Source organism: Salmo salar, chromosome 13, assembly GCF_965601325.2.
Source record: "Salmo salar chromosome 13, fSalSal1, whole genome shotgun sequence".
Taxonomy (NCBI): domain Eukaryota; kingdom Metazoa; phylum Chordata; class Actinopteri; order Salmoniformes; family Salmonidae; genus Salmo; species Salmo salar.
Genome location: NC_138303.1, coordinates 53525937 through 53553373, shown reverse-complemented (window position 1 = coordinate 53553373; position 27437 = coordinate 53525937). Strand labels below are relative to the sequence as shown.

The window sequence follows — 27437 nt, the reverse complement described above, 5'->3', positions numbered from 1 at the left end:
GATCATGTAGCAACCAAAAGTGTTAAACAAATCAAAATTAATTTTAGATTCTTCAAAGTAGCTACCCTTTGCCTTGATGACAGCTTGGAATTCTCTCAACCAGTTTCATGAGTTAGTCACCTGGAGTGCTTTTCCAACAGTCTTGAAGGAGCACTTGTTGGCTGCTTTTCTTTCCACTCTGCCATCCAACTCATCCCAAACCATCTCCATTGGGTTGAGGTCAGATGATTGTGGAGGCCAGGTCATCTGATGCAGCACTCCATCACTCTCCTCCTTGGTCAAATAACCCTTGCACAGCCTGGAGGTGTGTTGGGTCATTGTCCTGTTGAAAAACAAATGATAGTCCCACTAAGCGCAAACCAGATGGGATGGCGTATTGCTGAAGAATGCTGTGGATGCCATGCTGGTAAAGTGTGCCTTGAATTCTAAATAAATCACTGACTGTGTCACCAGCAATCACACCACCACCTCCATGCTTCACGGTGGGAACCACACATGCGGAGATCATCCGTTCATCTACTCGGCGCGTCAAAGACACAGCAGTTGGAACCAAAAATCTAGAATTTAGACTCATCAGACCGAAGGACAGATTTCCACCAGTCTAATGTCCTTTGCTTGTGTTTCTTGGTCCAAGCAAGTCTCTTCTTATTATTGGTGTCCTTTAGTAGGGGTTTCTTTGCAGCAATTCGACCATGAAGGCCTCATAGTCTTCTCTGAACAGTTGATGTTGAGATGTCTGTTACTTGAACTCTGAAGTATTTATTTGGGCTGCTATCTGAGGTGCAGTTAGCTCTAATAAACATATCCTCTGCAGCAGAGGTAACTCTGGGTCTTCCTTTCCTTTGGCGGTCCTTATGAGAGCCAGTTTCATCATAGCGCTTGATGATTTTTGCGACTGCTCTTGAAGAAACTTTAAAACTTCTTAATCTTCATGATTGACTGACCTAAATGTCTAAGAAATTTTGGACTGTTTCTCTTTGCTTATTTGAGCTGTTCTTGCCATGATATGGACTTGGTCTTTTACCAAATAGGGCTATCTTCTGTATACCACCTCTACCTTGTCACAACACAGCTGATTGGCTCAAATGCATTAAGAAGGAAAGAAATTCCACAAATTAACTTTTAACAAGGCACACCTGTTAATTGAAATGCATTCCAGGTGACTACCTCATGAAGCTGTTTGAGAGAACGCAGCGAGTGTGCAAAGCTGTCATCAAGGCAAAGGGTGGCTACTTGGAAGAATCTCATCAAAATATATTTGATTTGTTTAACACTCTTGTGGCTACTACATGATTCCATATGTGTTATTTCAGTGTAGAAAAATAGTAAAAAATAAAGAGAAATTAGGTGTACAAACTTTTGACTGATACTGTATATTGCATGCAGCTCAGCTTCTCGTATCATCAGATACTGCTATGACGGCAGTATCTGATGTGTCATGTCACATGAAGATGTGTTAATTTGCAGTGCACTTGAGGGGATATGTACGGGACAGGATATATTCAACTGACTTGATGAAAAAATGCTTGAGGAGGGGGTATGTTGGGAGATGTGTGCACAGATAGGGCTGGTTCTATGATGGGTTAACATAAGGGTCTGAAGGCAAAGGTACAAGCCATTGCACCACATGTAGTATTCACTCATTATGTTATACACAGGGTAGATCTTTCTTCCAAGGCCCTTGATAATGGGTTTAGTAGCGTGCTTCAAACGGCAATAAAAATAGTGAACTTCATAAAGGCAAGCCCCATGAATACCAGACTATTTGCTGTCCTGTGCCAAGAAATGTGATCTGAGCACAAATTATTACTGCTGCATACTGAGATCAGGTGGGTCTTGCGAGGTAAAGTGCTGCTGCGTCTATTTGAAATGAGATGTTGTACGCCTATTCCTACTGGATATGCAGAATGCCTGACTGATCCTAAATGACTGTCAAACCTAGCCTACTTTGCAGAATTAATTGATATAATTAATGGACTTAACATGACACTACAAGGCCCAAATACCAACATTGTCATAAGCCGACAAAGTTGAGGGGTTTGTGAAGAAGCTGGAGCACTGGGCAGTGCGAGGGGAGTGTGGAGATCGTTCACTGGACTCCATGAGCTTGAGGAAAATGAACTGCACCTGGATGAAGCGACAAAGGCACGGATCGCTCATCACCTCCAAGGACTTATTGGATATTTCAGGAGGTACTTTTAAGAGGAGACGCACAAAAACGACTGGATCCGACAACCGTTCATTGCCACCACCGCTGGAAGCTACCTGTCATTGGAGCTACAGGACTCCCTCTTGGACCTATCCAGAGACAGGACCCTGCACGCAGCCTTTGCCATAACCCTGCTGGAGGAACTTGGGCTGTCAATCACAGGAGAACACCTGGAATTATCTGAAATCGCGTTGGATAAATTGAGGATTATACCACCTCAGTCACCAGCTTCATCAATAAGTGCATCGACGACATTGTCCCCACAGTGACCGTAAGTACATATCCCAACCGGTAGCCATGTATTACAGGCAACATTGCACCAAGCTAAAGGCTAGAGCTGCTGCTTTCAAGGAGCGGGACACTAATCCGGACGCTAACAACAAATCCCGCTAAGCCCTCAGACAAACCATCAAACAGGCAACGCGTCAATACAGGACTAAGATTGAATGCTAGTACACCGGCTCTGACGCTCGTTGGATGTGGCAGGGCTTGCAAACAAACTATTTAGAGCTGCCCAGTGTCGCAAGCCTACCAGACGAGCTAAATGCCCTTTTATGCTCGCTTCGAGGCAAGCAACACTGAAGTATGCATGAGAGCACCAGCTGTTCTGGACGACTGTGTGATCACGCTCTCCATAGCCAATGTAAGCAAGACCTTTAAACAGGTCAACATTCACAAGGCCGCGGGGCCAGACGGATTACCTGGATGTGTACTTGCCCGGACCAACTGGCAAGTGTCTTCACTGACATTTTCAACCTGACTGAGTGTAATACCTACATGTTTCAAGCAGACCACCATAGTCCCTGTGCCCAAGAAAGAAAAAGGTAACCTGCCTAAATGGCTACCGCCCCGTAGCACTCACGTCGGGAGCCATGAAGTGCTTTGAAAGGCTGATCGGGCCTGATCAGCGTTCATTAGTCTAATTTAAGAAAAGATTACTCATCAAATTTAACCATGCCAGGTTGGAGATGATTGGCACATTTGTCCATTTGACACATTAGTGCATTATAGTCCTCAGAGCCAGAACAACCTTGTTGACTGCTGTTGACTATTTAATGAATAGTCAGACGCATCCAACTTTCTTTTGACCGATTTTTTTTTTTTACATTTAATTTTATTAATTTACAAGCAATTAAAAGTTGCATTGTATAAAAGAAAGTCCACACATCAAGGATTTTTTTACTGAAGTACTATAACCTATAGCGCTCTACACCCTTGCGCATCTAGCGGATTAGCTGTTCGAGCATCAAAGGACAGTTAGAACGAGGAGGAGATGTATACAGTTTAATACAGACTAAGTTAGTGTAACAATTGCTTATAATCATTAGTAAACACTCCCGCTATTAAGTAAAATTTATCTGCATGAAAATAAAGTTAATACAAATTTACATGATCCCAAAATGTATATAAGCCTATTTTAAACAGTTTTGATGGCTATTTTATTTTCATGACTGTCTTCATCTATAACTATCAGTTAGACGTTTATTCAATTACCGTTACAGCCCTAGCGATAGGAGTGGGGAAAATGTGCTTGTGCATTGATTGCACACAAAAGACGGCATTAACGATAAGTAATGAAATTAAGACTGCACTTCTAAAAGCCTTTTTTCACACTAGGGCTGTGGCAGTCAGCCGGTGATTGTCATGAAAATAACTGCCAGTCTCATGGTAATTGATGTGTAATTAGCATAAACACGTTGAGCATCTCCAGGCTTCCACACATATCCTATAAGCCACTGATGCAAACCTAATATAGCCTACACCCATCAAACTCAAATCTGGACCTCGAAGCCACTTCCACTGCTTTTTCCCATTCATTCCCTCTAAACAAGGACTGATGGGACACCAGGTGGGTGAAATTAATTATCAGAACAGAAAACAAGGAGGCTTTGGACCTCATAGGGTAAGAGTTGAGTACCCCTGGCCTACACCATCACTATAAATCCATTTTTTTATTTTAGACAGGTCTGAAGAAACATGATATGAAGAAAATGTAGCTTACGGTACATTCGGAAACTTTTCCCACATTGTTACGTTACAGCCTTATTCTAAAATGGATTAACCCCCCCATCAATCTAAACACAATACCCTATAATGGCAAAGTAAAAACAGGTTTTAAGAAATTTTGGCAAATAAAAAATATATAGATTTACAGAAGTATTCCGACACTTTACTCAGTACTTTGCTGAAGCACCTTTGGTAGCGATTACAGCCTCGAGTCTTCTTGGGTATGATGCTACAAGCTTGTCATGCATGTATTTGGGGAGTTTCTCGCATTCTTCTCAGCAGATTCTCTCAAGCTCTGTCAGGATGGATGGGTGTGTCGCTGCACAGCTATTTTCAGGTTTCTCCAGAGATGTTAGATCGGGTTCAAGTCCAGGCTCTGGCTGGGCCCACTCAAGGACATTCAGAGACTTGTCCTGAAGCCACTACTGTGTTGTCTTGGCTGTGTGCTTAGGGTCGTTGTCCTGTTGTAAGTTGAACCTTCGCCCTAGTCTGAGGTCCTGAGCACTCTGGTGCAGGTTTTCATTCATTTGACCTCATGGCTTGGTATTTGCTCTGACATGCACAGTCAACTGTGGAACCTTATAGACAGGTGTGTGCCTTGACAAATCATGTCCAATCAATTGAATTGACCACAAGTGGACTCCAAGTTGTAGAAACATCTCAAGGATGATCAATAGAAACAGGATGCACCTAGTAAGAACAATACCATTGAACATAGCTGAATGGAAGGATGAAAGCATGCCTTATTTACTTTTTCCACAGATAACAAAGAAACAGGTCCTCCTATATGCTTAATTTAGTGTTTTTTATGCAACTTTAGTTGATACAAACCTTAGGCTATATGTTTTGATTTCTACTACATTCTAAGGCTGCATGATGTGACTGTAATGATTTGAAATAAGTCGCATGAAAGGGCTGCTTCTTGCGCAGGCTGCACACCATCAGTCTCTCATTCACAGTTTGACAAGCACTTGATAATATTCTCACCCATCAGACTATTCTCAATTTAATCATGTCTTTACATATAGCCTACTAATATATTTGTTGAATAATTTTTTATTTAGATTTGGCCAACAAAAAAAACGTAATCCGTAGCCTGCACTTGAATAGTGAATGGAGGTAACGTGCGGTTACGTTTTTTTAATATGCCAGGTAGGCTATACCTGTTGTAAAGCATATTAATGTGGTTAATTTTAAGAATTGATTGATAAATATAGTAGCAAGAGAAAGCTAGGATCCTCTTTTTTTTATAATTTTTTTATACTGGCCAGTCAAAGCTCTGTTTTCTCACGTGAATGCGCAATGACTGGATTTATAAGAGCACATGTTTCAATAGGCTATGGGCTCTCCAACCCTGTTGGAGGCATATATACTACATTTGTAGTTATTTGGGCACCAGTGCTGAGCGATCAGTGCTTTTTGAGATCGTTTTGGTTAAAAAATAATAATAATAATCACGGAAATCGGTTTGGATTATAAAATGTTTTACATGAAATGCATTGTGGGTTGAATGCAGTAACAACATAATAAAACAATTAATAAAAGTCCCATGATGGTGGTGACTGTCCATTACTGCGTAAAACTGGGTGGTTCGAGCCCTGAATGCTGATTGGCTGACAGACATGGTATATCAGACCGTATACCACGGGTGTGACACATTTATTTTTACTGCTCTAATTATGTTGTTAACCAGTTCATAATAGCAATAAGGCACCTCGGGTTTGTTATTTGTGCTCTGCACTGTGTCGTGCCTAAGAACAGCCCTTAATATTGGCCATATACCACAACCCCTTGGGCCTTATTGCTTAATTAACCATCATTTATTCACATTACTACATTTGATAACTTGGAATTAAATAAAGTAATCTCATCTCTATAGAGCTGCTGCCTCTTTTTACTAGTTCTTCAAGGTAAATAAGGCAAACTTCTATGACTGCTGAATACTGACTATCAATCACTTGGATCATGTGTTTTCAGGCTCAGGAAGCAACTGCTTTCTATGCCTCTCAATTGTGAGTTTTCTCTTCTGTCCTCGTCTCTTTGCTCCGCACAGATCAGACCCCTTGACTTTAACTTTAAGTGGGCGCGCAACTGATTATGATTGTAGTAGTGATGGGCATTCCGGCTCTTTTCAGTGAGCCGGCTCGTTCGGCTCAGCTCACCAAAAAGCTCACCTCTTTTGGCTCCCAAACAGCTCTTTAAAAAAATATGTTTTGTATTTTTTCAAGTCAAACAGTGTGCGATAGTTTGACTATGATTTGTGTTAAAACAATTCTATGGAAATTATTAAATGAAATCATACTCTACCTTAACCACAATGTATTTAAAAATGCATTGGTTTGTTATGAAAAATAATGCTATTGAACATTTGCATTTAAAGTATAACTTTTCAATGTATATAAACAAAGTGCATATAAATGTAACAATTCAAAACGAATACAATCTGAACAACATAATAGAATATTGCACCATATCAAAGAAAAATAATGAACCATGTCCAAAACTGCAGCATCCCCCTTAAAACATTAAACTTGTCCCTCTTTTCTCTCGCTCTCCTTTATTGCCATGTTATAACCAGCAGCACACAGCAATGCTGACCATATTTTGCTTTTATTAGAGATTTGCATTCAGAAATGACTTTCATCACTTTCGAGGGGCTAATGCGGTTTCTTCTCTCAGTAATTATTTGTCCCGTTTTCGAGAAGACCCTCTCAGAGGGAACGGATGTGGCCACTATGCAGAGTCTCCCTGTCATGACTTTAGTAAGCCGTGGGTAGACAGACGCCTTGTTCTTCCACCAGCTCAGAGGCTCTGCAGATCTTTGGAGGTGGGGCTCCTCCAAATAGGATCGGACCTCCATTATGGCATCTGCTGAGGGATTCCTTCGTGCTGCATCCCCAGTTGCTCTCTCGTCAAACAGCATCCAAACAGCAGACGTTTGTGGCACTACTGCTGGTGCTTCTGCTCCATCTGTTCCCTCTTCTTCCTGTTGCCCTGGTGCCTGAGCCAGCTGACTGCTGGGGCTGTCCCTCCCTGATGCTGAGGTTATTCTTTGAAGAGCCTGATCAATCGCTCTGGCATCACTGAAGGCTAACTTCTTAAACCTGGGGTCAAGTGCAACAGTTTCTGATAGGACGTGATTATATTCCATTCTGTGGAACTTTCTGTCCATTGATGAATATAGGGTGTCCATCAACTCTGTCACATGTCCTTTGGTTACATTTGCTTCTCTCTGGCGGCTGGCTGTGATTCGCTGCAGATCCTTACACAGGAGTATCATTTTTGAGGCTGTCACATAGCTGAAAAGGGAGAACAGTAACTTATTAGTTCAGGTTCATGTTTTGTCTACTGATACTACATTCTCATCTACTGCTCATATACATATATAATACTGGATTAAATAACGATGTAGTAATAACTGCTTACTGTGCCTCACTCCACTGATCTCCACAGTGACCTGCTCAAAGGGTTCCAGGACTCTGCACACCTCCTCCACCACCTCCCATTCCTCTTGGGTCAGAGCATCAATAGGTGCATTGACAATGGCCAGGGTAGAGATGATGGCATCCTTTGACTCAAGAAACTGCTTCAACATATAAAATGTTGAATTCCACCTTGTAGTGCAATCTTGTTTAGGCCTCAGCTCAGGCATCCCCATCTGGCATTGTGTAGACTTCAGTTTTTCAGCACCTACTGTGCTCCTGTGGAAGTATTCCACAGCTGCTTTCACTTTGTCCACAGTGGGCTTCATCACCTTCAGAGCATCTCTTACAATCAGGTTGATTGTGTGGGCAAGACATGGATGATGGGTCGATTTAAAAAATAAATAATAATAAAATCATGGCTGCTTTGGTTATGTTAGCTGCATTGTCGATAACACAACAACCACTTTTACATCTACATTGTCGCTAACACAACAACCACTTTTCCATCTACTTGCCATTCTCTGGCCACACTCAACAGTTCCTCTGCCAAGTACTCTGATTTGTCTGTCGCTGAACTCAAAGCAGTCCAGAAGACAGCTAGACATCGAAAAGTCTTCAATGTAGTGACATGTAAGAAGTGGTTACCCTTGATGTCCAGCAGTCAGTGGTAAGGCAAACTGCAGTAGCGTTTTGCACTCTTTCCCGCACTGAAGCCTGTGTGCTCTCGTACAGTTGTGGAATAAGTGATTTTGAAAGGGTTTTCCTGCTTAGAATTGTGTACATTGGATTTAGACTATTGCTATAATTTCTAAAACCTCTGTCATCCACGATCGAAAATGGCTGGAAATCGATGGCAATCGTTTTAGCCAAAGCAATATCAATTTAGCCTTGTTTTGCTACAGACAAGACTTTGGCATAAACTGGTTCATAGAAGACTGCGTTGCTTGGGTCACGGAGTAGGCCTACTTGACTGAGTGTGCTGGCTCCACCACTATCACTAGCAGGCCCGCTAGTTTCTCGAAGCTCCGCTACAGCTAGCTTCACAGTTGGGTGCACAGTTCACATATGCTGGTGTAGGTTGTGGGTAGAACCGGCTTTATGAGATTTTGTTTTGGCAAATTCTACACTGTGCTCTAACATATTTAAAATGCATCCAAATGCTACTGTGCCTCCGGCTCATTTTCTAGCTGTTTTCACAGCTGTCCTTCCTCTCTCTCCTCAGCTGCTAAGTGTGTGACTGTGAGTGAGTTGGCTCGGCCCTCCCTCACGCATCTTTGGTTGACACTGCGTGTCTGATTGACAGGAACAACAGGTGAGACTGTTAATCTGAGCAGACAGTCATAACGAATGTGTGTGCGCTTGAGCATTTAGGCCTATATTGTTTAATTTATTTTTTCGTTCTTTGAATTAGTTAATTCTATTCAATTAAATCTTTTGATTATTCATATCTTAATTTTTTTTTTATATATATAAATCGATTCGGCTCTTCTGATATGCGAGCTGGCTCCCAACGTTCACCTACCGACTCGTTCGCGAACGACCCATCACTCAATTGTAGTTTAGTGCAGAAAACATTGTAATTAACTATGTTGAATATTGGCCTGTTGGAAACTACACCTCCCTACCACATTGCACAGTTCCGACTTGATCTGATTTATCTCTACAGAAACGGCACATCGAGCTCTTAGGAAAAAAATACGGAACGATTATGGAATTCAAATAATTGCACCTGCGTCAGTCAAACCTGCTTGAGTTAGCGGCAGGCGGACAAGCAATATCCACTGTCGTAGTACAGCTGAAGCATGACATGGAATGTGAAACTGAAGCTGGCTAGCATTATAAAAGCCTGAGTTGATCTACTGTAGCTTGCTTCGTAGTATTCCACTCGATCTACCCAATTGAACGCTTATGGGAGATTCTGGAGTGGCACCCGTGATGGCATTTTCCACCACCATCAACAAAACACCAAATTATGGAATTTCTCGTGACACTTGTGGATAATGTGCCGAGGTGTATTGAGGCTGTTCTGGCTCCTGGTGGCCCAACACCCTATTAAGACACTTTATGTTGGTGTTTCCTTTATTCTGGGAGTTATCTGTATATGGGTAGGCGCCATTACCCGCTAGACCAGCCTCAGGCACTTGTTGAGCTCATTTAAGTGATTTTTCTCCTTGTCCTTTCCCCAGGTTTGTCACCCCACAGCAATGGGAGTGACTGTGGCTACTCTTCTAGCATGGAAGGCAGCGAGACTGGCTCACGGGAGGGCTCTGACATTGCCTGCGCTGAGGGAATCTGCATCCATGAGGAAGCAGGTTGGTCCATTTTTTTTTATTTTTATGTGGTCCAAATAGTGATGTGTTTTTCCAAGCCTGGTGTTGCTGTCATTTGTCTTCTTTTTTTGTAAGACAGAATGTGGTGTATCTGGATAGGATGCCGGTCATGTTTTTTGACTCCTCACTGGTCTCCTTTCTCACTGCTGCTGTGTGTCTTGTTGTCATCTGAAGGAGACTACTTGTGTGGTCACCATCATAATCACTGTGATGAAGATGAGGAGGACGGGGTATACAGCTGTGTGGAGTGCTGGACCAACTCTGAAGAAAACACTAAGGGCAAGAAAAATAATAAGAAAAGAAAGAACAAGGGCTTGTTATGTAACGATCAGGTGAGATGAGAATTTAGTTTGATTTCACCATAGTAGGGATGGGATTTTTCCAGATCTTTCCATTTGTATAGCTTATAATTTAAACTTCCCCTTGACAGTTTTTCCTTATGTTATGTTAGTCTAGTCGGAGCTGTGATTAGGACGTCATTCATTGCTAATCAGGTGAAACTATTAAACAAAACTTTAAAACATGTATTTTCTCCAAAGGGTCGAAAAACAGAGGGTTGTATGATGGAAGGGTACAGGAGAGGGCAAAACACTTCTACAACGTCACGTGTGTGCAGAACCAAAGAGACGTGTGCCAAGTTGTGCTGTGACACCTTTTCTAGCATTGCACTGCAGTTACCATGGGCAGAACATCAAAAGAACATGAGCCATTATCTGGAGGCAAACATGTGTAGTCAGGGGAACACCAGTGCCAACAGTCTCATGGAACTACTGGTCAGTGAATTAAAAAAAAGCTGTGATAGTCACTTCAGTGCTTAATGTCATTATTTGTACTCGTTTTGATTTCCATATGAGTGGTGCTGTAGGATGTAAAATATTTATTCAGTGTGTGTGTGTGTTTGGAAGGTCCATTTAACTGTATTTTCTTCTGAAAACAGGACGACTCTGAAGTGACTTCAGACGAAGAGAACTGCCTCACGCAGGACGAGATCCAATTGTTTGTGGATAGCAACAAGTCCTTCTACAACAACCGCGACCAGTACAGACAGCACCTGAAGGATAAATTTACGAAGTACTGCCGCGGTGGTGGAGAGTGGTTCGCTGCTGCCACCACCAGCGTCAATTAATGAATTCGCTGCTGTTGCACTACTCTACTGTTGTGAAATCTTTTTAACACTCATGATTATTACCACTGCTCTGTGGGTACCGCCTTTAAAAAAATAGAAAAAAATGTAAGTACATTTTGGTCTGGTGTTTTATTTTATTTTCCCCCACTCTGTGGTTGAAGTAAATGTGATTCTTAATTTCCCCCATTTCTTTATCTTCTCTCCATCTATCTCTCTCCCTACTTTTCACCTATCTTGTCACCTCTCCCCGTTCACCTTGTCGCCCCATCTTTGTTCTCCCTCTCAGCCTGACCAAACATAAGCTGTTTCATTCTGGTCTCATTTTGTAGGGCTGATGGATTTAAAAAAAATAATAATAATAATTGTAGCACAGTAGATCTGATAATCAAGCTTGCAAGCTGTGACATTAGGATTTAGATGTTGGTAGTCAGTCCTGTCGGGTTTTTTTTTCTCGCATATTCCATTTTGTGTATCTCACTGTGACACTACATTTTAGTGGAATAAGTTGCACCAATAAATGTGTACATAAATGAAATGATCTGAATATAAAGATTTTACAGTAAGACAATGTAAGATTTACTAAATAAAAAAATATTTATTAATATGCGTTTTGATAGTAGTTTATGTGCTTCTGACCTGGCAACCTACCATGTGCTATGTTTTTGAATAACCAGTAGATGGCGGAATATTACAAGTTTAGCCTTACAGGTCTGTAATGGGAGCTGACCGAAGGTACTGTACTTTACCTTTGTTAGACAAATTATTCCATACCAATAACTTGTTATATTCTGCGTTTTACGTTTTTACACATGGAAAGTTTTGCAATAAATTCCCTCTCAAGTTTGCACTTTGGCTCCCGTTGGTTGCAAAAGAATACAACGTGAATGTGAAGTAACGTGACCAGATTTTGGGAAATGTGTTGCTGGGGGAAAACATTTCATTGAACTATATTTAACGATCCATTTGAAATGTACAGCCCTTTCAACTACAACACATACATAGATTACCCCTTGTTTTACCATAACATACTGACAAGACCGGGCGCGCATGTTGCTCGTTGAAGTGCGCAAGCAGTGTGGAGGCAATGATTGAACAACGTGTACATTTATTTTGCAACATTCGCGGCGGCGTTATGTTAGCCTAGAGTTGCTACTTACTAATCGTGGGATATTGCAGGGGACAGCTCTTGCCAGGGACAGGTCACAAATCAGGGACTCTGGTCACAAGTTACATGATGACAGAGCTTACTACTGTTTTTCTATTACAGTAGCAATGTACTCCTCTGACTAGTTACTCTGAGGATGGCATTGTCTCCTAAAAGCACCAATTTTAAAGCATTAAATATAGTTTGGGCCTTGTTCCATAAAAAGTTGATGTCTAACCACTTAATTTGCAGTATAATTGTAATTGAGTCTGTAATCCTACTTTTTATTTTTTTTTATCCACTATTTATTCATATTTAAAATAAATCTACTAGCTACTTTAGAAAAACCTGTCAAGGGCATTTCATCGAGGCCTGGCATGCCAAATGCATCTTAATTTAGCCAATATGCTTTTGGGAAACGTCCTGATTAGGGCAGTGGTTGGCTACATTTTCAAGACCAAGGATGATATTACTTTCTGTATTTTAACAAATTGATAACTCCTGTGTGCTGCAGACGTCTAAAAAAATGCGTAAGGAAATCCTTTTCAAAAGCAGACAACACAACGACCGCGTTTAGACAAATAATATCAGACTATCATTGTACAGTATTTGTATTAAGGATCCCCATTAGCAGCGACTCTCCATGGGGTCCAAACACATTAAGGCACTTACAGTACGTCATAACATTATTACGCTACTACATATTTTGTATTGTTATACTATCCGTATATAATGCACACAAAGAAATGTATGTCTATGTCTGTCAGTATGAAAATTACAGTTAAGCACAGTGGCCGTTTCAGACTCATCTTTTCATACAAAACAAATACGCATAGTGATCCAGGAAGCAACAATTGAACGATTTACATACATTTTAACCAACCGAAGAGCAATACAAACATATTAATCCCGCCTCTATTAGAAAATGACCAATAGTGATCCAGTAAGAAAACTTCCGCTGCAGTAGCAGGACGTGTTCATTGTACAAGCTATTCTGAAAGAATACCGCGGCTGTTGAGGTGAAGTCTATGAAATACGTGATGTCTTCAAAATTGTTTAATCAGTGAAAGACGATTGAAGTGTTCCAATTTAGTTTGATATGTGAACTGTTTAGAGCTACATGTACGAATGATAGAAAAGTAACGGTTGCGTGTTATCAGTTTAGGAATTTTGTTCGCTAGCAGTAGCTACTTAGCTAGCAAGCCACCTTGAGGTCCTGTCTCTTTCTTGGCATTCTAGCCTGTATTGTGGTATGGGTTCCTAGCTTGACGACGAAGCTCAGTACAGTGTAATTTCATTACCTAATTTTTCGCATTGGTTTAATATAAAATAAGTTGTTAGGTAACGACGTTAACGCTTGTCTGTAGAAGAAAGTGGACATTGAAGGACGACAGAACGTTCTCAGTGGCTTTTACAAGATCCCCAAACCAGCTATCATGAACGGGTTCAGCACAGAAGAAGACAGTCACGATGGACCTCCGGCTCCGCCGTTTTACGGCCAGACTTGTTGTTTGATTGAGGACGGTGAGCGCTGCGGACGATCAGCTGGAAACGCTTCCTTCAGCAAGCGCATCCAGAAAAGCATATCGCAGAAAAAACTAAAGCTGGACATCGACAAAAGCGTAAGTGTGTGTTGCTAACTAGTTGTTCCAACTATGAGACGAGGTAGCTAGCTAGCCCGGTAGACATTCCCACTGACAGTTTGCTAGGCAAGAATGTGCTAATCGCGCACGCTTCAGCTTGTTGGCAAATTCAACCTCACTTATCTATTTGCTATTGTTTTACAATTGTTCTGCGCCATAATCACGGAACATTGGATTTCTGATTGCTTATGGCTTCATTTGGATTAGTTTGTGGAACATCAAACAAGGAGGACCTCCAATCCTTGGCTGTTTCATCGAGAAGGTCCACCAACATTCCGCGTTTACTACATCCCGCGCCCACTGCCATTGATGCTGCTAGCTAGCCAGGCGACCGGCAGTGTCCTTCGCCCCCGCCTCCTCTCCGCAGATATTTTAACGTTAAGCGAGTGTTGGGTTGGCTCACAAACTAGCTACTTCCCTCGCTGTAACGTTAATAGAACTGCGGTAAAACAGTGCTCGGTAGGCGGTGGCGAAGAACACTGTCTACGGGTGTCCTAGCTAACCAGCAGCCGCCGCCTTCGGTGGGGGTTTCCAACGTTGGCGCATTACCGCTACGGACTGTTCTGGTGTGTGTCAGAGACGGCGCTTAACAACCTAATGGCAGTGGGCGCGGCATATTTATAACCGCAGTCTGCAGATAGACAATTTGGTTTCACGCTGCATAGCTAGTGGTGCATGACTCGAGTATGTTTGGAGTCGAAAAGAGTCGACTCTTGCTCGCCTCCCAAAACTCGGTGCACACATACTCACAACCTCACTATTGCAGAGTCCTACTACTAGGAAGACAACATTTGCGTTCTAGAGGACTGACATGAACATGATGCTTCCCATTTGCCTATAAAAGGCCTACTTTGTTTGAATATAGGTGATGTGTAGGAACTAATAGTTCAGTGATATTTCTGCTGTGTGCAGCCTTGACTGATCCCATGGGATGATGTGGCGCACTCTATGCTGATAAGCCTATTCTTTGCTATGTTATAGCCCTATTTGGACGGGTATCATGAGACGCTGATTTTGTAATTATTATCCAAGCATGTGCGTTATTCCAGAGGATGATTCACACAAGATTGTTTTTTCCAAACTGCCTCCTGTTTTTATTTTTTTTATTTTTTTAAGTCATATGATGGAAGCCTAGAGGTTTGTTTTGTAGGCGTGAAGATATTTCAACATTTATAGACGATTAATAGGCTACACTGAAAACTGGTGCTTGGCTGCATTGAGTGGTCGTCTCCCGTAGGAGCTCGGCCTGTTAAATGACCTTTAACAACTGCTCCCTGCGGTACCAGCTTGCCTCAGGGAAGCTAAGAGCCTGTTGGACAAACTTCTCACTAGCAAGATTCTTGTTAGAGCCACCCCCAAGCCTGGACATGAACAACATGGAGGAATCCGGGTTTGGCAACCCTCCCTCGGTGGAGCAGTCACTGGCTAACAACTTCAGGCCCTCACTCCCTTGAAAGATGGAGCGCTTTACTGCCTCAATATTTCAGAAGATGTACCAGGACTCTGTATTGTAGGCATATCAGGCTGAGCTACTGGAGGATGTGGGGATGCAACTGGACTCAGACACCCTAGACCCAAATGCGTGGGAGGAGGTTTGTAATGATTACAGACCTAAATCGCTGTGCCTCAGGCTAGGTGCTTGAACCAGGCCAAAACTGTAGGGAAGCAGAGTCCCATAAAGCTATCTGGCACTCCTGAGTCCACAAAGCTTTGGATATTCCTCATTTGTTTATTTTCTGCAATTTGGTTCACACAACCGGGCCTCTGCCTTCCCATCTTACAGGAGCGAGCGGCTTAGTAGATATCCCCCTTCTCCTCCCCGTCATCTAAACTGATTTTAAGCAATTTTGCAAGTGGCATCAATAAGGGGTCATAGCTTTCACCTGGTAAGTATATGTAATGGGAAATGTTTTGTACACTCTTATTTCTCTTATTTTAGGTTCGACACCTCTACATATGCGACTTCCACAAAAACTTCATCCAGAGTGTCCGTAACAAAAGGAAGAGGAAGACGAGTGACGACGGAGGGGAGTCTCCCGATCATGATGTGGAAGTGCCAGAGGTAACAGCCGGGAAAACGAGCCCATTGTCCTCCCTTTAATCATGTGTCTCTAAAGAATGACACTGCTTCTCCTTGAAGGAAAAAAAACATCAAGTTGAATAGATATGAAAAAGAACATAAGATGACTATTGATGAAAAGGCCTAATAGCATGACAGTTCTATGCATTCTTTTGTGTGAAATATAATTGATAGAGAACAGTAAAACGTGCTTAAAGATATTCAATGCTTAATGGATAACACACCACTCTTTCCTCACAATGTCTGTTTCTGTGATGTTAGGTGGACCTGTTCCAGCTTCAGGTAAACACGCTGAGACGCTACAAGAGACACTACAAGCTCCAGACCAGACCTGGCTTGAACAAGGCCCAACTGGCTGAGGTAGGCCAATATTTACATTTTAGTCATTTAGCGTTCAAGCTTATTCAGAGCGACTTAGTATGCATTCAACTAAGATAGGTAAGACAACCACATATCACAGTCACTGCAAGCAAAACAAATGTTAGTGAAATAAGTCCTAGTAAGAAATGCAGCAATTTTGGCCTTTGTTAAAAAAAGGAGGGGGTCCCTGGTTTCCATTACTACTGCGCTTATTTCTCTACTCCTTGAGTGGCATCTTTCTACAAGTACAAGAAAGATAAGTATTTATACACAGGGGTTGAAGTTCTCCTTTACTGTGATGGATTTCCATCATATGAATCCTGGACAGGTTGTTTTTGAGATCAGTGTAGATCCGCAATAAACATCTCTGGAGATGATGTAGCCTAATACAGAAGCATGTCTGTTCTACGAAATATATTCCCAAATAAGTTTTTCTCAAATATTTTATTTTCCGTTACGCTGTGTGCATAGCCTATACTTTGTCACTCAGGATGCAACTTTCCAGTGCTACTATTTTTTCCATGTAATGTTGTTATTAAAACATACTCACACAACCCCATAGTAGAATAGTTTACCTATTTGCCAAGTCAACTTGTGTTCTATGCGAGATAAATATTCCTTTTGAGGCGCATTCAAGTTGCAGGAGCCATATGGGGGGGAAACAACTGCCTCTACTCTAGCCTTCCTCCTGGCGCTGACTGCTCAAGCCCTTAATGAACTATTAGATAGCCTTAAAAGGTATTTATTTTAATACACTGAAAATGTGTGGACCAGAATAAGGCTCTCTCCTCACTATATTGTTTCTGCACAATGAGAAATTACCATCTTCAGAGAAAATACTAGTAGTATGCAAATCAGGGAGCAAAATGAATGGTTCTTTCACATGTTAGATTCCTGACATTCACCAAAAAGAGCCGTTCGTATAGCGGTTTTCTCTACAATCTCCAAAAATGATTGTGATAGTCCATGAAATTCGTAGTATCTTCGCTGAAGATGGTAATTTCTCATTGCAGAAACAATATTTTATAGATTTTTTTATTTTATTTAACCTTTATTTAACTAGGCAAGTCAGTTAAGAACAAATTCATATTTACAATGACGGCCTACCAAAAGTCAAAAGGCCTCCTGCGGGGACGGGGGATTAAAAATAAATAAAATATAAAACAAAACCCATCACGACAAGGGAGACAACACTACATAAAGGGAGACCTAAGACGACAACATAGCAAGGCAGCAACACATGACAACACAGCATGGTAGCAACACAACATGGTAGCAGCACAAAACATGGCACTGACATTATTGGGAACAGACAACAGCACAAAGGGCAAGAAGGTAGAGACAACAATACATCACACAAAGCAGCCACAACTGTCAGTAAGTGTGTCCATGATTGAGTCTTTAAATTAAGAGATTGAGAACTGTCCAGTTTGAGTGTTTGTTGCAGTTCATTCCAGTCGCTAGCTGCAGCGAACTGAAAAGTGAGGAGGAGAGCCTTATTCTGGTCCCCCCCTTTTTTTTCAGTGTATTAAAATATATAATTTTTAAGGCTATGTAATAGTTCATTAATGGCTAGAATGTCCTTTTTTAAAGAGCTTCTCAGCCCTTCTGCATAAAAATTATCCCGGGGAGGGCCTCGGTCCCCCTAAGCAAGGGAACTGGAATTTGTCTAACTCTGTTAAACACATGTACAAAATTATCCTTTCTCTAAAAGTATGATGGTCATGACTTTCTTACATGAAAGGGGAAGTTAGATTGTCTAGGGGCAAGTTATCTGAGATCAACTTAAGTTTGTCATGGGATTTTTTTTTTTTTTTTTTAACCACAGGGCATACAGCAGTATTATGTTTGTAGTATGTCATAGACCGCTAACAGTGTACACCACAGTGGGGTATCTATTCCAGCTAAAGACAAGCACCAGGCACAATATTTTACTTTGATGAATGTATTCATTTATTGTTGTCCTATATGGAGTTTTTGCATTTTGCAATCTAGATGTACTTCATAATACTGGACTATTAAATACAATGGTCCGTTTTGATGCCAAGTCTCCCAGCGGCTATCCAAAACAAACTGCAACTTGCGAAACTAGTTTCGCCTAACATCTTGGCCGAAGGGGAGCTGGCTGTTAGAATAGAAAGCCTAAGTGCCAGACCCACAGGCAGGAGAAACTACTCGCGTCCCTCTTGCAGTCTCGTTCCTTGTCTAAATAAGCTTATTCCAACCTAATTATGGCTTGTACTGCTTGGTGTCAACATATCCAAATGACAAATGGTTCATTTGTTTATTGCCACAGTGATAGGAGGCAGGCTTTAAAAATCTTACATTACTGATTTTATACAACAGTGCTGTCCTGTTAGTTTTATTTTTCTATCTATCTATCTATCTATCTATCTATCTATCTATCTATCTATCTATCTATCTATCTATCTATCTATCTATCTATCTATCTATCTATCTATAAACAAAATATAAACGTGACAATTTCAACCATTTTACTGAGTTACAATTCATATAAGGAAATCAGTCAATTGAAATGAATTCAGTAGGACCTAATCTATGGATTTCACATGACTGGGCAGGGGCACAGCCATGGGAGGGCATGGGCCCACTTGGGAGCCAGGCCCAGCCAATTAGTTTTTTCCCCACAAAAGGGCATTATTACAAAAATAAATGCTCCACTGTTTCATCTGTTGTCCGGGTGGCTGGTCTCAGACGATACCACAGGTGAAGAAGCCAGATGTGGAGGTCCTGGGCTGGCGTGGCTACACGTGGTCTGCGGTTGTTAGGCCAGATCGATGTATTGCCAAATTCTCGAATATGACGTTGGAGGTGGCTTATGATAGAGAAATTAACATTCAAAGCGCCGGTGGACATTCCTACAGTCAGCATGCCAATTGCACTCTCCCTCAACTTGAGACATCTGTGGCTTTTAGTGTCCCCAGCACAAGGTGCACCTGTGTAATGATCATGTTGTTTAATCAGCTTCTTGATATGCCTACAAAATTGTAGAGAAATAATATTGAGGCATATGAAACATTCTGGGATCTTTTATTTCAGCTCATGAAACATGGTGACCAACACATGTTGCATTTATATTTTTGTTCATTAGTTAGTAGCCTTTCTAAAGAACTTGGTAAACAGTCTCAGAAGGACTCAACTCCTTTAGAGCTAACTTCTGTCTTGGTATTTCATTAGGGCAATTATCCAAAGTCATTTTCCTCTCCTAAGAACTCCAGTACCCTCAAGGGGAGTGGCTCCTAATCCATGACCGGATCTTTTATTTCTGAGACTTCGTATCCGTAAGTGTGTGTCGCAGTATCTCGCCGGGAATTTGGGACTTCACTCATTTTCTCATGCACAAACCGGATTAGATACAGTGCATTTGGAAAGTATTCAGACACCTAGACTTTTTCCACATTTTGTTACCCTACAGCCTTATTCTAAAATAGATTAAATCGTTTTTTTCCCCCTCAAACTAAACACAATACACCATAATGACAATTAAGTCTTTTAGACATTTTAGTAAATTTATAAAATACAAAAAATAACATTTACACAGGTATTCAGACCCTTTACTCAGTACTTTGTTGAAGCACCTTTGGCAGCGATTACAGCCTCGAGTATTCTTGGGTATGACGCTACAAGCTTGGCTAACCTGTATTTGGGAAGTTTCTCGCATTCTTCTCTGCAGATCCTCTCAAGCTCTGTCAGGTTGGATGGGGAGCGTCGCTGCACAGCTATTTTTAGGTTTCTCCAGAGGTGTTCAAGTCCGGGCTCTGGCTGGGTAACTCAAGGACATTCAGAGACTTGTCCCGAAGCCACTCCTGCGTTGTCTTGGCTGTGTGCTTAGGGTTGTTGTTCTGTTGGAAGGTGAACCTTTGCCCCAGTCTGAGGTCCTGTGCGCTCTGGAGCAGGTTTTCATCAAGGATCTCAATGTACTTTGCTCCGTTTATCTTTCCCTCAATCCTGACTAGACTCCCAGTCCCTGCCGCTGAAAAACATCCCCACAGCATGAGGCTGCCAACACCATGCTTCACTGTAAGGATGGTGCCAGGTTTCCTCCAGACGTGACTCTTAGCATTCAGGCCAAAGAGTTCAATCTTGGTTTCGTCAGACCACAGACTCTTGTTTCTCATGGTCTGAGAGTCATTTAGGTGCCTTTTTGCAAACTCCAAGCAGGCCTGTGTGCCTCTTTTTTTTTTTTTTACTGAGGAATGGCTTCCGTCTGGCCACTACCATAAAGGCCTGATTGGTGGAGTGCTGCAGAGATGGTTGTCCTTCTGGAAGGTTCTCCCATCTCCACAGAGGAACTCTGGAGCTCTATCAAAGTGACCATTGGGTTCTTGGTCACCTCCCTGAGCAAGGCCCTTCTCCCCCAATTGCTCAGTTTGGCTGGGCGGCCAGCTATAGGAAGAGTCTTGGTGATTCCAAACTTCTTCCATTCTTAAAAACAATGGAGGCCACTGTGTTTTTGGCCCTTCCATGCTGCAGAAATGTTTTGGTACCCTTCCCCAGATCTGTGCCTCAACACAACCCTGTCTCGGAACACTATGGACAATTCCTTTGACCCCATGGCTTGGTTTTGCTCTGACATGCACTGTCAACTGTGGGAACTTATATAGACAGGTGTGTGCCTTTCCAGATCATGTCCAATCCAATGGAAGTTACCACAGGTGTACTCCAATCATTTTGTAGAAACAGCTCAAGGATGATCAATAGAAACAGGATGCACCTGAGCTCAATTTCGAGTCTCATGGCAAAGGGTCTGAATACTTATGTAAATAAGGTATTTCTGTAAAAAAAAAAATTTAATAAAATTGCAACAAAATCTGAACCTGTTTTCACTTTGTCAATATGGGGTATTGTGTGTAGATTGAGGGTAAGAAATTATTTAATCCATTGTAGAATAAGGCTGTAACAAAATGTGTAAAAAGGGAAACGGTCTGAATACTTTCGGAATGCACTGTACATACCGGTAGTTAAATTTAGAGTTAAATTACAAAAATATGATATTCGCAATGTCACGAAGCAAAAAAACAAATAACCAAAACATCAATAGCCACTACAATGTGGAAACGTGATTTTGTCCTGAGTTCAGTAGCATTTACTTGATTTTTGCGGACCCAGCATTTGCTAGCTAGTATATTAGCAATGCTAGTCAGCATAGGCTGCTACATGATTATCAGCTTGCGTTAGCCAGCTAACATTAGCTTGCCAGCCTAGCTAGCTCAAGTCCAATGGAAACCGATGCAACCCTGCTGGTTACGTGGCTAGCTAGATGACCAGTGGTGACAGGGGTCCCTATTAGATTCAAGGCTTTAATAAGTGTCATAGTGCAGAAATAGCACAGAAAAATACAGATTGATTGAGCTAGCTAAGTTAGCTAGCAAGATGGCTATGACAGTTACGAGTGTGCAATAAATGAAATGTTTCCCCAGGCGGTAGAGGCCTAGACCTCCATTAATGAGCCTGTCATGTCATTAATAAAGCACAAATCAACAGGTCAAACAATTACTGCTCTCTACGTGCTGCCCCCATTGAGTGGAACTGTCAGCCCTGAATGGAGCTGGGTGAGACTAGGGCTGTGGCAGTCACAATTTAGTCAGCCGGTTATTGTCAAGCAAATCAAATAACTGTCGCTTTCACGGTAATTGATGTTAATGAACATAAACACATTTAGCATCTTCTGGCTTCCACACATTGCCTACAAGCCACTGATGCAGACCTTTCGAACATCTACATTTTAAGAAGTCTAATAAATCCATGTAATATAGCCTACACCTTCACAATAAATCCATTATTTATTTTAGACAGGTCTAAAGAAGCATTATATGAAGAAAATGTAGTCTATTTCAGAAGAACAGAACAGAATAACATACTCTGTTGTCTTGATCTAGCTATGCCAAATGGCTGTGGACTACACTAGGTCATTTAGCAGACACTATTTGCTTAGAATTCCCTGGCATTATTTTATAGTATCAAGAATACAATTGAACAAAGCTGAAGAAAATAGAAATTATATTTTATACAAACGATTTGAGGAGTGTGTATTCTGTGTTGAGCGGTTAACAAAGAAATAGGTACTCCTATATACTTAATTTAGTTAATGTCACTTTAGTTCTAAAAACTTTGGGCTAAATGTTTTGATTTTGAATACATTGAAAGGCTGCGTGATGCGACTAAATTATTTGAAAAAATTTGCTTGAAAGGCATGAGCTCTGCTTTGGGTTTTTTTTTGCGCAGGCTGTACACACTTTATCAGTCTCTCATTCATAATTTGACAATGCCGTGAATCGAGTTTCTCGGCGGCATCCCCTTTGTGTGGCCGTAATGCACCCTAAAAAAATCCATGCCTTTTGCAGCCAGTGGCTGTTGTGCTCTCCGAAGCACCTCTCACTCACATGGCTCTCCATCACATGATCGGGTCTTTCTTACAGGCTACAATTGAAGACCGATGCATCCGGGATGCAACTGTGCTCGTTTTTATCCAATTCCAAGGTGCATATGGAAGATATTGGAAGAACTGTCCACATTTTACTTTTCGTCTGCCAACAAGATGAGTCGGCCTAACGAACAGCAAAAGCACTAGCCTATGTCAATCTATTATCCCCCATAGTATAAAAGTTGACCTATTCTGTGCGAGAAATAAATATTCCAAACAAAGTCTGGGACAGTTGTGGGATGCTATAGATCCCAAATTAATACAACCACTAGCGTCAAAACATTTTTTTTTTTTACGCAATGTGTCTGATGCAACAGATCAGGATGTTTTAGCTTTGAATATTGATAAACTATTAGGCTATTTCTTCATATTATAAGTGCAGCAATGCGCACATGGCAGTAGGCTGTAAGAACAAATGTTCCATTAGCGGGAAAACACCATTATCTAAAGTGGCCACATATGTGATTTTGCAACTATTGCTTTTATTATAAAGGTGCATTTTTATGGTGAAAAATTCTTCCCCAAACTAGAGACTCACACTCTGCCAGTTAGGCGCTACACTTGTAAAGCAGAATGTGCTTAATTTTAAGAAGTTATTTGGCCACTTTAGTTGTTCTGGCTGTGCCGAGTAGGACTGGCCACCCCTCATAGCCTGGTTCCTCTCTAGGTTTCTTCCTAGGTTCTGGCCTTTCTAGGGAGTTTTTCCTAGTCACCGTGCTTCTACTCCTGCATTGCTTGCTCTTTGGGGTTTTAGGCTGGGTTTATGTACAGCACTTTGAGATATCAGCTGATGTAAGAAAGGCTTTAGAAATACATTTGATTTGATAACAAACCTTATCAAATGATATAGGCCTATGAGCTAGGCTACATGAGGTGTGCGACTATGATCCGAAAAGTCCCAAAAAATAAAAAGGCATTGTTTCTTGCCTTACGCTGGGCATTATTCACAAGTGATAATATATCATTCACAAGTGATAGGCTAGTATTGGTGAAATTTGTTTTGATTTAGAATGGACCATTATCATGCACCTGTCTCAACAGGGGTAGTGGGAAAAATACATGTCATCTATGCACTTAAATAGCAAATGGAGGACGCGTTTCCCGTGGTTCATTTTCATGCCGGTCAGGTAGGCTATACTCCTGTTGTAAAGATAAGCAATGTGCTTAATATTAGGAAAGTTGAGAAATAAATATAGTAGGCTTAGCCTATAGAAAGCTGATGGGATCCTCTTTTTAATAGAGGCCATCACTCTGTTTTCTCACGCAATTGCATAGCATATAGAAATGTTGTGCAACATGAGCTCATATGCTCTCATGAAGTGTTTGATTAGATTTTCGATTAGACTTGTATTGATGTCAGAGTGATTAGAGGGAATATAGAGTACTGAGTACAAGGCAGTTTGGTAGGCTACTGATGACCATTAGCAGCATCAGAGCTTGGAGAAGCCTAATTATTGTGACTAAATTGTCACATGGAATTTGACTGCCTTCATAACTCGTGACCGCCGGTGTGACGGTAATACCGCAACAGCCCTTGGTGAGACTACATAGAGGATGTTTATTTCCCTTTACGTTTATTTTAAATCAAATAGTCGTGTTGGGTTTAGACGGGGTCTCCTGAATTTATACATGGAGTTCTGATCCTTGACAGAATTGTGGTCATTGATTTGGTTGGGAGTTAAATGGATACTTTAAACTGCACGCAGAGACATAAAAATAGTATCCATGAGTTAATCTGACTCTGGGGAAGTAAATCAAGGGCTTCCTTGCCAAAATCCCGAAGTATCCCTTTAACCAGACTGATGATCACACTTGGTCTTTGTTGGTCTTGCTTCCAGGGGCGAAACTTTGGTTTTAGAAGTGGACGTTTTTTTATAATATTTTTTATTTATCCAATCGGATAAACGCTCCGAACAGCCTACCCAACCGCTTGGAGGCATCCGCATGGTCCTAAAGCACACCTGTGCCTTTTTGTATTACATTCCAATGAAAGAACTGAGGGGGACAAAAATGTAAATTCAGAATGTGGGAGGGACATGTCCCCAGTGAAAGTTGCGCCCCTGACCATACTACTAATCCTCACCACAATGTTTTTATTAAAATTGGGGAGAAAACAACGATGTTCCATCAATAGACTGATTTAAACTGACCTCTACCTCTCTATTGTCTTACATACCACTTTGGATAGAATGTAGCTCTTCTCTGTGATAACGAAATGATTTTGGCCTCAATGCAATGTTATTTGTTTTCAGACTGTCAGTCGCCACTTCCGGAATATCCCAGTGAACGAGAAGGAGACTCTCACATACTTTATTTATATGGTGAAAAGCAGCAAAAGCCGACTGGACCAGAAATCGGAGGGCAGCAAACAGCTGGAATAAAGGCCACCAATAAGTCTTGGACATGAGCACGTGTGTTTGATGAGGTGTTTCTGCCAGGCAGCCTAATCTGATTTCAGACTGTTGTCAAGACTCTCCGCAGGATAATGTAATGTGAATATACCGATATGTACAAAATACGCAGAGTATGAAGATATCACCAACACGATAGAATGCAATGTATGAGAACTGCCTTAAAGATTTGTTTGTATTTTTTGTATTTTGCATGGACTGTTAACAACTTTAAGGAAGGCTTGTGTCAAACCAGAGAGTGTACAAACTTAATATTTCAATAAACTGGTCATGGAGCATTTTGTGAATGAAAATATGGTGGATAAGGTTTTGGGAAGCGTTGCACATTTTCTGGTGTCCAACTCAAATTAAGCAATAAGGCCCGAGGGGGTGTGGTATATGGCCAGTATACCATGGCTAAGGGCTGTTCTTATGCATGACGCAAAGCGGAGTGCCTGGATACAGCCCTTAGCCGTGGTATATTGGCCATATCACACAAACCCCTGAGGTGCCTTATTGGTACTATAAACTGGTTATCAATGTAATTAGAGCAGTACAAATAAATGTTGTCATACCCGTGGTATACGGTCTGATGTACCACAGCTGTCGGCCAATCAACATTCAGGGCTTGAACGACCCAGTTTTATAATACTCATCCAGTGGTATGACATACATGGGAAGACTGAAGTTGAATGATGTAGCATTTTATGATGTAACATGAATGATGTAACATTTTACATTGACTTTACCCGCTCTTTCCCGTCTTATACCAAGAAACACACATACTGCAGAGTGAAATGGCGTTTCGGTGAATACCAAGCTCTTTTCAAGTATTGGTGGAAATGTTATGTCTGACTTCTTTACTACATTTTCTACTTTTTTGTGAGATGTCAGTACAGTACTTTAGTTCATCCTTGATTGTAAGGTCTCTGTAAAGTTGTGTGTGTCTGGTGGAAACTTTCAGTCTGTGTTCATTTTCATGGTTTCAGCTTTTGAGACTAATTTAAAGCAATTAATTGAACTTGTTCATTAGGGGTTTAAAATGCATTATTATTACTACTACTATTATATTTCAGAAGAATTGTTGCTGTACTAACACAAGCACGTGGAAGTCTCAACTTGAGAGCAATGAACCATATTTGAACCACCTAAATAGTTTTCAGTGCACACAAGCACTGGCTGTACTTTGCCTTAGTGTTCACAGTACATTTGTTCTGTTCTATTGCAATGTATTTCTGTGGAATCATGTCACCCTCAGCTGTCAAGTCTATTTCCTCTCCTGGCACAGTGTTGAAATTATGTGTGTGTCTCGTGGACACATGATAACACTACCGCTTATAGTCGCTGGTTGAAGATGGGAGTTGTGAAAAAAAAAAAAAATGTTTTTGCTTTCTCTCTATCACTAATTGGGATTTTCTTGTTCACTTCAACACTGCTGTATGCTTTCTGTTTTGTTTGTCAGTGGTCTCTTCACAGATGATGCTATGGCTTAGTATTGATTAGGTTCTCTGTCCCAGACATTATTTAAGTCCTAAGTAATAAGTTATGTCTACTGTTTTCCATCTTACACCATCAATTAGTCATGTCAAATGTGTCATTTGCTGAACTATCGATGGCTTTTTTTTGTTTTTGCTTGTAGCTTTGTAGTGCCAGATTTCCCTCTTCTCTTTTTTTTCTTCTCCTATTTAGCATATTGGCTGTGCTGCGTAACCCAATTGTTGTATTATATAAGACACATTTATTTAAATATGGCTGCTTATTGCTTTTAATAAATGTATTGTACATAATGGCTTGTCTTTTGTTTATTGTGGGGCAGTCACTCCATTTTCTGATTAGTGGGTGGATGGAATTAGTGACTGGACAAAACTTCTCTCCTTTCATGCTTTTTCAACCATAGACAAATGAATAGCTGGGAGACTTATGTATTCGTACTAAATGGAGGGATATATATTTTTTTAAATGCCCCAAATCATCATATGAATTGCCCGGAGGCCAGGTTGCTCTGTGTTACTAGATCCACCACCAGGTGTCCAGCAGCATTCTGTTGGGGCCACAGTGGTCGAGCAGAAACAACACTCGACCTACCTACCTACTGCTCTATGCAGGTCACAGGACTTAAACCTCTATACTTTTATGATACTGTCTATTTTAGTTTTCTAAAAACACACGTAGGCCTAATATATATAAATTCAGTTGTAGGACTTTGTAAGGACAATTACAAATGTGTAGCCTGCCTAGCCCTTTCTCCCTGCAATAATTTAGTCCATGCACGAGTCCA

The 27437-nt window shown here is 41.2% G+C and overlaps 1 protein-coding gene across 2 annotated transcripts; it reads left to right on the top strand.

Moving 5' to 3' along the window:
- Window positions 1–13204: 13204 nt before the first annotated feature.
- sp30l (Histone deacetylase complex subunit SAP30L) lies at window positions 13205–26946 on the top strand. Of its 2 annotated transcripts, XR_014379922.1 has the most exons (5): window positions 13205–13863; window positions 15824–15946; window positions 16226–16324; window positions 25022–25549; window positions 25632–26946. XR_014379922.1 is itself a non-coding variant. In NM_001279038.1 (4 exon segments), coding segments are annotated over 4 exon segments (537 nt in total). In that variant the 5' UTR covers window positions 13269–13677; the 3' UTR covers window positions 25151–26946.
- The last annotated feature ends 491 nt before the right edge of the window (window positions 26947–27437 follow it).